At 42.8% G+C, this 12638-nt stretch overlaps 2 protein-coding genes across 5 annotated transcripts in view; both read left to right on the top strand.

Annotated features, from left to right (window-relative positions):
* Positions 1 to 12638, top strand: part of DENND5A (DENN domain containing 5A) — a 609609-nt gene that overhangs the window by 401814 nt on the left and 195157 nt on the right. The window lies entirely within an intron of this gene.
* Positions 1 to 12638, top strand: part of TRIM66 (tripartite motif containing 66) — a 65692-nt gene that overhangs the window by 34400 nt on the left and 18654 nt on the right. For all 4 annotated transcript variants that reach the window (XM_083400381.1, XM_083400380.1, XM_083400379.1 and 1 more), the window contains 3 exons: positions 2166 to 2283; positions 3344 to 4281; positions 5149 to 5295. In XM_083400381.1, coding sequence (XP_083256507.1) covers positions 2166 to 2283; positions 3344 to 4281; positions 5149 to 5295 — 1203 coding nt within the window. The remainder of the gene's footprint in view (positions 1 to 2165; positions 2284 to 3343; positions 4282 to 5148; positions 5296 to 12638) is intronic.

Raw genomic sequence — 12638 nt, 5'->3', positions numbered from 1 at the left:
GCAAACAGTCTGTGAGCACCTAGAAAGGAATGCTGTGTTCACCAATAGTCAGCATGGATTTCTGAAAAATAAGTCATGTCAGACTAACCTGATCTCATTTTTTGACAGAATTACAAGCCTGGTAGATTAAGGGAACGCAGTGGATGTAGCCTACCTTGATTTCAGCAAGGCATTTGACAAGGTGCCCCATGATATTCTTGTAAAGAAGCTGGTAAAATGCGGTCTTGACTATGCTACCACTCAGTGGATTTGTAACTGGCTGACTGACCGAACCCAAAGGGTGCTCATCAATGGTTCCTCTTCATCCTGGAGAAGAGTGACTAGTGGGGTGCCACAGGGTTCTGTCTTGGGCCCGGTCTTATTAAACATCTTTATCAACGACTTGGATGATGGACTCAAGGGCATCCTGATCAAATTTGCAGATGACACCAAACTGGGAGGGGTGGCTAACACCCCAGAGGACAGGATCACACTTCAAAATGACCTTGACAGATTAGAGAACTGGGCCAAAACAGACAAGATGAATTTTAACAGGGAGTATTGCACTTGGGCAAAAAAAATGAGAGGCACAAATACAAGATGGGTGACACCTGGCTTGAGAGCAGTACATGTGAAAAGGATCTAGGAGTCTTGGTTGACCACAAACTTGACATGAGCCAACAGTGTGACGCGGCAGCTAAAAAAGCCAATGCAATTCTGGGCTGCATCAATAGGAGTATAGCATCTAGATCAAGGGAAGTAATAGTGCCACTGTATTCTGCTCTGGTCAGACCTCACCTGGAGTACTGTGTCCAGTTCTGGGCACCACAGTTCAAGAAGGACACTGACAAACTGGAACGTGTCCAGAGGAGGGCAACCAAAATGGTCAAAGGCCTGGAAACGATGCCTTATGAGGAACGGCTAAGGGAGCTGGGCATGTTTAGCCTGGAGAAGAGGAGGTTAAGGGGTGATATGATAGCCATGTTCAAATATATAAAAGGATGTCACATAGAGGAGGGAGAAAGGTTGTTTTCTGCTGCTCCAGAGAAGCGGACACGGAGCAATGGATCCAAACTACAAGAAAGAAGATTCCACCTAAACATTAGGAAGAACTTCCTGACAGTAAGAGCTGTTCGACAGTGGAATTTGCTGCCAAGGAGTGTGGTGGAGTCTCTTTCTTTGAAGGTCTTTAAGCAGAGGCTTGACAACCATATGTCAGGAGTGCTCTGATGGTGTTTCCTGCTTGGCAGGGGGTTGGACTCGATAGCCCTTGTGGTCTCTTCCAACTCTATGATTCTATGATTCTATGGAGTTTCTGGATATGACTTTAGGTTGCTCTCTATGTGCAGTACTTTATTGGGGAAAGCACATATAAAAATATCGTTTGTAATTATGGGAGAAAGATTGTGAGACAGTAAGGATTTGCTTACACAGTAAAGTATTGTGGATCGTTATCTCAGCCTTGTTTCATACATCAGCAACTTATCAATTATTTATTTTATTTAGAGAATTAATAAACCACTAGATCAAAAGAAATTTCCCAAGTGGTGTACAGATAGAATTATAAATAAAAACATGGATAAAGTCATACACCAGTTAAAAACATGTGTACATAGAATCACCACCATCCTTAAAAACAAAGATAAAAAACAATGACTTTAAAAGAAAAATCATTAACTAAATCATGTGTCTGCCACAACAAAGGTGCTGCCATACTAAAGGAATGACTCCTCACAAATTTGGAACATACATTATGTGGCACTTGCAAAAGTGCCAGTTCTGCAGAAGCATACTTCTTGTTCACTATTTCAGGCTATTTGCTGGTCTCCATAGCAATTTGAGTAACTTTACTCTCCACTGAAGTTTGCATAGCAGACATTACAATCCTGCTGGTGTCTGCATGCAAAATCATTTCTCCTGCAGTGATGGACAACTGGCTTAGGAGTCTCTGATTTAAACATGAATTCCTTTCCTCCCATTAGTTCACTTTAGCTAGGAGATTCTTGCCTTGAAAATGTAAGCAAATCGAAAAGCGAAATGAAATAAAAGGATAACTGAATGGGCAAGTAAGCAATAATGGAAAATGGAAATGTAGGGTCATTTAAAGTTATAAGTTATAATCAGCTGTAATTGATAAAGCATTGATCATCATTAACTCTAACAGTATTTTTTTTATTTGATACCAGATTGTGTTTCAGATCCAGCGTTTACTAGAAACAAGCTGCAATACTGATGCAGGTCCTCCTTGGAAGGTCAGATTCACATGGGACCCATCTTTCTGGACTAAACAACTGTCCAATTTAGGTAAAAAAAGTATACAACGTTAGGTTTCTTTTGAGTTCATTAGATGAAAATATGTGTGTGTGTATTATCAGTATTGATGTTAATTTTTCCACTGCTACCACTGTGACAATTCTTTGTAAGTCACACTTAATATGTAACCCAAAAGCTGCTACAAGGTGAGTCAAAAGCTTTCGCGTGCGGAAAAAGGCCAAGTTGTGAGTTATACCCCTATGCGAGTGACATAGGCGCCACTATTTTGCTTTGGTGGCATAAGAATGAAAACATGCTCACACACATGCACATCCATACATAAATAACCATGCCAGAATCAAAGAACTGATTGAAAGTAGGGGGATAATGTTGATGTAGTCCTTTCCATATCTGGAGAAGCATTTTTGGGGGGATGGGACCAAAAGGCAGCCATGCAGTATAGCCCCACCCACAAGCTGAAATAGCTACTGTTGAAATAATCTCACAAGCCCTACTGAAATTAAAAGATTGCTTACAGCATAGGTAGGCAAACTAAGGCCTCAGGGCCAGATCTGGCCCAATCGCCCTCTAAATCTGGCCCACGGATCAGTGTGTTTTTCCGTTAGTAGAATGTGTGCTTTTATTTAAAATGCACCTCTGGGTTATTTGTGGGGCATAGGAATTTGTTCATTCCCCCCCCCCAATATAGTCTGGCCCCACACATGGTCTGAGGGACAGTGGACCCGGCCCCCTGCTGAAAAAGTTTGCTGACCCCTGGCTTACAGTGTCTTTATGGAAGTGCTACAAATGACAATTTGGGAAAAAGTCATACATTCCCCTTTGGGCTGGCTATTATCTCACCAGTCCTCTACTTTTAACAGGGCTTAAAACAACAACAATTCATCATATGCCTCCATTTGATGCTCAGATGCTAGGAGATAATGCAAAAGGTGCGACTCTGTGGAAGTATTTCTGAAGAAGGTTTCCCCTGAAGGAAGATTTGATAGCCTGTTTCTAGCACATGTTGACCCCCTCCTGGTGGGTGGGTGGGTGTTTTTCTCCATTTTGCTGGTGCATCCTTCCCATTTTAATTCTTCCTTGCTTTCTGCAGGCCACTTGTCAATGGAGGGGGGACCAATCCATCACTCAGAAGTGCCATCCTATGGAAGTATGCAAGGAATGCAGCCCTCCTTGTATCATCATCACGGACATCATTCGCCAGCACCACAGCATGACTCTCTCAACACCCAGTCCCACCAGTTTCAGCCTCCTGTTCATTGCCCTACGTCTGTGTGCTGCACCCATTGCCTTAACATCCCACACATGAATAAAGGACAGCTTCCTCATCAAACCATGAGCCATGCTCATTCCTTCCGACAGCCTCCTGAGATGCAGCACCACCACCAGCCGCAGCATTTCCCTCTGCAGTATAGCCAGCAGCAGCACGAAAGAGAACAGAGGTGCACCTCTCGACCCGTGAAAATACTGCAGCCTTGTGCTGAGCAGAAATCTCACCAGGAGCACGATAGCTTATCTGCCAGGATGGCAAAGCATTCCCAAGAGCAGCCGTTGCAACAGGCGGCACATCCCATTTATCCCCTTCCCCTGCATGATGGTCCACAAGGCCAGGCTGGACATTCCCAGCAGCTGCCTGCGCAGTCTGCTCTGCACAGTCCAACAGTGCAAGTTCAGCTTGGTCCTCTCCAGAAACTAAAGCTGAATCACTTGCAACAGCAGCAACAGCAGCAGGAACAGCCACCCTTGCCGCCGCCACCACCATTGTCACCACAGCAATCATCTACGACAGGTCAGAACGAGAAGGCTCACGAACAAGTGCTACAGCAGAGTTTGGACATCATGCACCACCAGTTTGAACTGGAGGAAATGAAGAAAGATCTGGAGCTTCTCCTCCAGGCTCAGCAACCCAGCCTGCAAGTGAATCAGGCCAAGCAGCCTCAGCATGTTCAGCAAACAATTGTGGGACAAATAAACTACATTGTGAGGCAGCCGACGGCAGTTCAGCAGCAAAGCCAGGATGAAGCCCAGCAGGTGAGTTTGCTAGGTCTGTTCCTTTCTTCTTTTTTTTGGTCTCTAGCTGTTTAAATGCCCTAACCAAAACTTGGTACCAAATAGGTTCCACTGCAGATAGGTTAGCACAGATTTAAAGCCAGTAATTGTTAATAAATGGGCTGACACCTGAGAACTCAGTAGGCCAGTGGCGTAGTGTGGGGGGTGCAGGGCGCAACATCTGTGGGGGGGGGCGCGCTCGCACTCGCAGCTCTCTGCCCCTACCTGGCTCACTCTCTCTCACTTCAGTGCTGGCTGTGCGAATCCGATCCGAGCCGCCGGGTCGCCGCCCACTGTGGAGGGGAGGGTGTCAGGCGTGCGGTGCGGTGCGGAGAGAGAGCAAGGGACTATCTGGGGGAGGGACAGTGCAGCGGGGGGGGGCGCGCAAATTACTTGCCTTGCCCCGGGTGCTGACAACCCACGCTACGCCACTGCAGCAGGCCCTTCCAGGCATCACTATTTTTTGGTGGGATTCAATAACACACTGGCAAATTCTGGTTGCCCAATTAAAGTTGATTTGCAGCTCTTCTGCAAAAGATTGGACTTTTTGCAGTAAAGAAAGTGATGAGGAAATGCACTGGGGAGTGTGAGAACACTTGCTTTGACACAGCGTTATCTAACTTCACTGCAAACAAATCTGATTGAATGTTAACTAATGGGCAAAATCAACTAATCTCCCTGCAAACAAATTAGGAGGGTGGCTCAGTCTACAGATCATCTGGAAATGATCCCTGTGTATACAAATAAAATAAGGGTGTTCCATCAAAAGGATTTTTCATATTACGACTCATTTCCCAAACTGATCTTGGTGCTATTAATGAATCTGTGCTGATTATTCCCTTATCATAGGTTGGTGAAGATCCCACTGATTCAGAAGGTCAAAAACCAGCACTTCCTCTTGATAGAAACATGATTCCACCAATGTCACAGCCATTGGAAGATGCTATTGTCAGTATTCACTCCCCAGAGAGTACTTTGTTGAATCCAGTCAGAAAGGTACACAGAGCTTCTTCTTTTCTTTTTTTAAACATAAGAGAAAATGTTTCGGTAGCTCTATACGGCTTCTTTGAAGACTACTTCTCTCTTTCAGCACTTTGACAGGAATGAAGGTCAAGAGTGAAATTTCATCTTTGTAGGGGAGATTCTTCTCTGTAGAAAGCCATATCCTTGGAACACAGTGAATGTGTCCATACAAGTGCTTAAATTGCCCTTGAGACTCTCATGTTATTTCTATACACGTTTCATAGTTGTTAATATAGAAAAGAATAGAAGAAAGGCATTTGTAATGCAAATGTACATTTTTACATTTTGGGGCAATGTACATTGTACGTTTGCACTACAAACTGATTGAAAAATCACATAAAGCCTTGAGTGGAAATTTCGATGGGAGTTTTTCATGAATTCTGATTTGTTGATCTCCAGGCAATGCCGCAAAAGACATATTTTTAGGGCTGCTTTGTTCCTGACATTTCTTTTCTACACAAGGATGGAGGGAAATCCCAGTATTCACAATTATTTGAACACCTTATTTAGGTGTTCAGAAACAAGCAGCAATAATTGCATGACGGAGGGAATAGGGGGAATTCACTCAGTTCAGCCACAGTCTTGTTTCTTGCATCGGCTTCCTCTCAATGCTGTCTTAATGCTGGGGCAGCCTGTCAAATGCTCATAGGTAGTTGGAGCCCAAAGGTAGCAGTTATGTATTTGTGTGAACATTTATAATCCACACTTTTGTAAAATATATAAAGGAGGCTCAGAACATATACAACACAATAATATCAGTCTATAGGTAAAGGTAAAGGGACCCTAACCATTAGGTCCAGTCGTGACCGACTCTGGGGTTGCGGCACTCATCTCGCTTTACTGGCCGAGGGAGCCGGCGTACAGCTTCCAGGTCATGTGGCCAACATGACTAAGCCACTTCTGGCTAACCAGAGCAGCGCACGGAAACGCCGTTTACCTTCCCGCCAGAGTGGTACCTATTTATCTACTTGCACTTTGACGTGCTTTCGAACTGCTAGGTTGGCAGGAGCAGGGACCGAGCAATGGGAGCTCACCCCGTCACGGGGATTCGAACCGCCGACCTTCTGATCGGCAAGTCCTAGGCTCTGTGGTTTAACCCACAGCGCCACCCGCGTCCCACAATATCAGTCTATAAATATCTATAAAACACAATAAAAAACTTCACTGAAACATCAGTAGATACTGGTTGGCTAAAAAGAGAAAATCATATTGTGAAGGCCTGTCTAAACAGTACAGTTTTCAGACCTCTAAAATAAGATAGGGATAGGGACAGTTCCTCCCGAACCTCTACACAGCACAGGGCCTGCCAAGCTAAAGGCTTAATTCCTAGTGAAGGCTCCAGGGCATGGGGAACCACCAGAAGTACTTCATAAGAGATCAGATGGTCCTTTGGGCACGAGTTGTTTAGGGCTTTGTCAGTTAACACGTGTGTAGGATCATGGGAGGTTGCACATAAGGCAAAGGTGAGCAACCTGTGGCCTACCTAAGTTCATTCAGGTGCCACAGAAGGGAAGAACAGGTGGAAAATGGGTGTCAAAGAGAGAGAGAAAATGAGTGATAGAGGTAGTGCCCCTCTCACTTTTCACTCTGGCCTTGCATACTGCTAGCATCTAGCCTTCGATAAATTACCTCAGAGGTAAATTAATTGATATTGTTATAATTTGGCTATTATTGGGGGAATATTGGAAAACTAATAAAAATTTATTTGGCCCAACCCCCCCCCCCCCAAAAACCCCAGAGGTAATGTGGCCCTTAGCAGAAAAAAAGGTTCCTATCCCCAACATTAGTGATAGCTCAGTGGTAGAGCACATGATTTGCATGCAGGCAGTTACAGGTTGTGTTTGTAGGTTATCCAGTTAAGAGGTGCTAAGAAAGACCTCTGCCTGGGACTTTGGAAAGCTGCTGCCAGTCAGTGTACATAATACTAGTCTACTCTAGATGGACCTGGTGTAAGCCAGCTTTCTAAGGCCCAGGCACATGGCTTGTTAGGGCAGGTACCTCTGAGGTTCCTCTGCAGCAGGTAAACAAACCTGCTGAGGAGGGCAACTCAGGTGCAAAGTAACCCCTCTTCCTTCAATCTCAGGTGGTGGTGCCAATAACCATACAGGTAAAATAGACATACTTATGATCTTCTCTATGCATATTTAGATTTTGTAAATTTAAAAAGGAACATTTCTTGATATCCAGAAGGGTTTTGTTTTCTGAGAACAGAGAGAGAAAGAAATAAACTCAGTACATATTGCAGCTACTATCCAGTGTGTTGCCTTGACTGTAGCTTCATGCATTACAGACTAGAAGCATGCTTCATCACATAGGCAATATTAAATACTGAAAATGTGCTTGCTTAAGTTGGTAGCTTTTACCCACCTCCTCTGAGAACCTTTTGCCCAACAGCCACTTGATCTGGTCACTTCTGGTCAGTAAGAAATGCTTCCAAAATAATAAGACAAGGTTGTTTTCACAAAAGTTGACAATTCTTCTTTTTAGGACATAGATGACTAGATAGATGTGAATAGGCATGCAGCTAGTAAATATTTTAACTGGCCAGTAACTTCAGTGGAGTTGTTTAGTGGAATAATAGTGCTTTGGCCTGGCTAGTTCCTGAATGGAACACTCTTCAGCCTTCCCTATACACAACCCTGAATCCTATGGGAAAAGAGCAGGATACAAATAAACACAAATAAACAGCCCCATCTACTTTGACCTCAAGACCCTTGTCTTGCTATAGTGTCACAGCACTGTCATGGCTTGGTGCCAAAATTAGGCAAGTGCTGATTGAAGAAGTGATGTGGGGGTTGTAACTATAACAGGGGAAAGACCAAATTTCCTTTTGGGTCAAAGTAAAAGACTGGTTGTATTTTTGAGGGTAATTTAACTTTCATTTTACATTACCATTTTGCTTGTACATAACTGTTTAGTTGTTTCTCCACAATTTCCAGGAACTTATGTACGAGTATTTTGATTAAATGGTCTGTAATTTGAGTCATAAGATGCAATGCCATTTGCATAATCCACATGCCATTTATATGAGTTCTAATTGTTTGTTGTCTACCGTAGATAAGGCCTGTTTGCTTAGGCCGCATTTAAGAACATAGGAATTGTATAGGCTAGCATTCTGTATCTGATATTGGCCAATCATCTCCCTGGAAACTGAAATGAAGGATAAAAATAACTGGGCATTCCCTGTTCCCAACTCTGAACCACCAATTTACAAAGGGATTAATTTTAGCTATGATGGCTGATACAGTCATACCTCAGGTTACAGACACTTCAGGTTGTGTGTTTTCGGGTTGCGCACTGCGCCGAACCCGGAAGTACTGGAACGGGTTACTTCTGGGTTTCAGTGCTCATGCATGCATAGAAGTGTCGAATCGCACTTTGTGCATGTTCAGAAGCACTGAATCACAACCCGTGTGTGCGCAGACACGGTGCTGTGGGTTGCAAACACTGTGGGTTGCGAATGTACCTCCCGCACAGATCACATTTGCAACCCGAGCATCCACTGTATTTGAATAATTTTAGTACAAGTACCTTCTATTTAAGAATTTGGAATCCTTGCTTAGCCAAAGCCAAAAAAACCAGGATTTTTTAATACCAGATTGCAGACAGTCCCAAAGTTCTTCAGAGTTTTTGGAGCAGCTTGCAAGGTGGTATAGGGGCTATAGCCAGAAGGGATCACATGAGGAGCCTTATGATGTGTTTGGTTCCTCTGTATGGTCCCTTGGATCCAGGTTACAGTCTTTTGTCAGAGAAACCAGGCAATCAGTAGAATAAGAAGGTTGCATACAAATTACACATATTTGCATAAAATTCTGATAGCAAGGCCTTTGAAACTTCTGTGACTACTTTAGAGTAGTAAGATATTGCTTGTGGGTGGAAGAAAAGATGGATGATTGAAACAGGGAAAGGACTCGGCTGTAACTGCCTCTTACTGCTCAATATCCTTAATCAATCAGGACTCGAAGAACTTTACAGCTGTCTTAACTGACAGAATGGACAACATTATCACCCAGTACATCCACTCTGATCAAATGGAATTCATCCCATGATGACACCTGGTGGACAAAGTGTTACATGGGCTTGATGTTGCATACAAGGCAAGACACATTTTGAACATCTTATCCCCCAACAATAAGAAAGCTTATGATTGTATCGAATGGCTATGCCTCAAGTATTTGCTTCTCAAGATGAATTCTAGTCCTAATTCCTCCAGGGACATTCAGGCATTATCAACATCCTTAGGGGCTGTGTCTGTAGACAACCTGGACTTCTATCATACTCATCTCAAAAGAGAACTAGATCTGGCTGTCTGCTGCGTCTGTTGTTATATATCCTGACAATGGAACCCTTAGCCTGTGCTCTGTGGATGAACAAAATGATCCAAGTGTAACTAAACACAGCATAAAGCGGTGATTATCTCTGATAACATCTCAGCAGCTCAAATTACATCTCGTAACCAGTGTGAGCTTGACACATTTGAAAAAGCATCTGGATAAAAAGCCAACTGTCAGAAGTCTGATACGATAAATATAAACTTGACCCATAAAATTATTTTGTGCAGCCCACTAAGCCATGGCATTACCTTGGGATCTTTCTGTCATCCTTCTGTCTACCTATTATACATTCTACTACCAACCACTTTCTAATCAGCTTTACAAATGCATGCAAAAATTGTATTCTGACTTTTTATGGCTCACCAGGACAGCAGTTGTGTGAATGAATGAATGTCTAGAATCCTCCCTCCCCAAACAATTGCACTTTATCTGTCACCACCAAGTCTTAAGCATAAACCATGACTGAAGCAATTTCACATTTAATAGACTTTTGGTTAAAAAAAGTTTGACAGTTCCAGCCCTGGACTTTATATTTTGCTGCAGCTCTCCTATATGGTTGCATCATCAGTGGACACAAATACAACAACATGCTACCAGAAACTATACACAGGATGCCTTGATTTGGAATGATCACAGGGATCGGCCTTGGTTCATACTTAGGCATCTCTTCCTTTAAGAATGCTCTGTTCACTGGACCTGTTGAAGAGAGAATCACATTTTTGCCTGATCGTCTTTTTCTGTATCATTCTGATTTAATCAGTTCAAACAGCCATATGGACTTTTCTTCCTGGAAAACAACAAAGATACATTGGATGACAGACTTAACATGTTGAAGAAAACTCCAGGGAACATGAAAAGAAAGTTGATTCACCATAGCTTTCTGTACAGTGATGCAGTTAAATCATTTTGGACCCTAACCTTAATTATCTTATGGGGGTGGGATCATTTTAAATGATAATATCCATTACTTCACTTGCTGCATTTGCGGGTGTTCCTGTTCCTTCTGCTGAGTGGGGCCCTAATGGCACCACTATTCTAATATGCCACTCTGCAAATATGCTACTTTCTCAGACAACCATAATTCAAGCAGAATGCTGGAACCTTACTAGCATCATTAGAATCCTATTTAAATGTCACAGTGCTCTCCTCCTTAGCTCTTACCATCTACCTGTTCCTTCTGACCCTTCTTCTGAAGGAGATGCTTTTGTAGTTGGAGGTTTATAAAGGATCTGCCCAGAACTTTAGATTGGCAAGGCACCTGCGCCTCATTTTTGTAGCATGAATATAAAGAAAACTCAGTTTAAAGATCTTAACAGAAAGTGCATAACTGCAGCAAAGTTCCACTTAATCCATTTGAGCTATAGTCAGTTTGTCTAGTATGGCTGTGTCCAAACTAGGACCTTTAAATACATTTTGTGGTTGCTCAACTCTTCTACGAATTAATTGCAGAATTCTTTTAGGAGTTTATCCATTCTCAAGCAAATTATGACCTTGTAACTATACTTCTTAACAACACAATTGTGGTTTTCTCTGCAACAGCTGAAACAACAGAGCTATCTGAGAAGTGATGATTATGTGTAAACTTTGTCAACAGATGCTGCAGGCTAGAGATAGAGTCTAGAAAAAGAAGATTGTTGTGATCTGGTTCTTACCGTGTATGTGCCAGATGGCCATCTTACTGTTACCAAATGCAAAAACATTTACATCCCTCTCCTCTCTGATGTTTTGGCTGCTTGCACCTCATTTTTCAGTTTGCCAACTTAGCTTGACAAACATCCTCTTTTCTTAGAGTTCATTGATTGTCTGTGAATTTGACAGTCATTTCCACACACACCCTGCATCCTTGTACTGTAAATGTGCTTTAGTTTCAAGTTGCTTCTGTGTTTTTCTCCTTTCTTGTGTTGTGTGTCTCTTGTATATTTATCTAATATTTTTGAAAACTTTTACAAATAAAATTCATATTAGAAAAGCTCTGACAGACCAATAAAGCATGTGATAAATGGGGATACTGTAGACTCAGACATCCTGATGTAGACTCAATGCTGTTTCAGACAGTTACTGAAGACTTGCCACAAATACATTTGCTTAATGCATGATGACATAACAGTTATCGTACTTTTCTTGAGAACTCTAATCTAACCCATCCTCATCCAGTAGATGGGGCTATAGTCATGCTGCTTTTTGCCCCCCTTTTAAAACCATCACCAAGAGCTGTGTCATCTGGTTCAGGGGTCAGGTAGCAAAGGGGTGCACAGGCAGAGGGGGAGTGATGTTGCACAGATGCCACATAAAAGTTGCCAGTAATACTCTGCAAATAAACTTTATAGCAACATATGCACTCTGTGGGAGAAGCATCACATCTAATTGTGCTCACACCCAGCGTTCAAAGCACCCCTCCTAAGAACCTTGGGAATGGTAGTTTGTTAAGGCTGCTGGGAACTGTAGCCCTTTGAACTACTGTTCCCAATATCTTTCTCTCTTTTTTTGCAGGGGTGATGGTGGGGATGTGCTTCAAATTTATGGTGTGTCAAGTACAGAATGTTGTACATTTGAGTGCACATTAAATGCAGTATTCCTACAACAAAAGCACTACTCTGGAGTGAAATCTGTAGACCGCATGTAAAATATATAGCAGGTGTGGCTAACTCCCAGCCCTGTGGCCTGATCTACATTCTCCATTTTTTTCTGCCCCCCTCCAAGAACCCATCAATTTGGACAGTCTCAAAAAATGGGGGGGGGGGATATATAAAGTAGACACATAGAATGGAGAAGTTTAAACCTCTTGGCCTAGCCCAGCAGGCTGAAGATAGAAATGGCTCCTTCCCCAGTCATTGGCTCAATCATTTGATGAGCAGGGAGGGAGTGAAAAAGAAGTTAGTTAAGAAGTTAGTTAAAGAAAAATGCTATTCTGTACTCCCCCTCCCAATCAGTTCTGCATTCCTAATTAAGTCTCTCTGGAAACTTGTGTTAACTAGTCACATT

The sequence above is a fragment of the Podarcis tiliguerta genome (genome assembly GCF_965153285.1).
Source record: "Podarcis tiliguerta genome assembly, chromosome: 1".
Classification (NCBI taxonomy): domain Eukaryota; kingdom Metazoa; phylum Chordata; class Lepidosauria; order Squamata; family Lacertidae; genus Podarcis; species Podarcis tiliguerta.
This window is presented reverse-complemented; position numbering and strand designations above follow the sequence as displayed.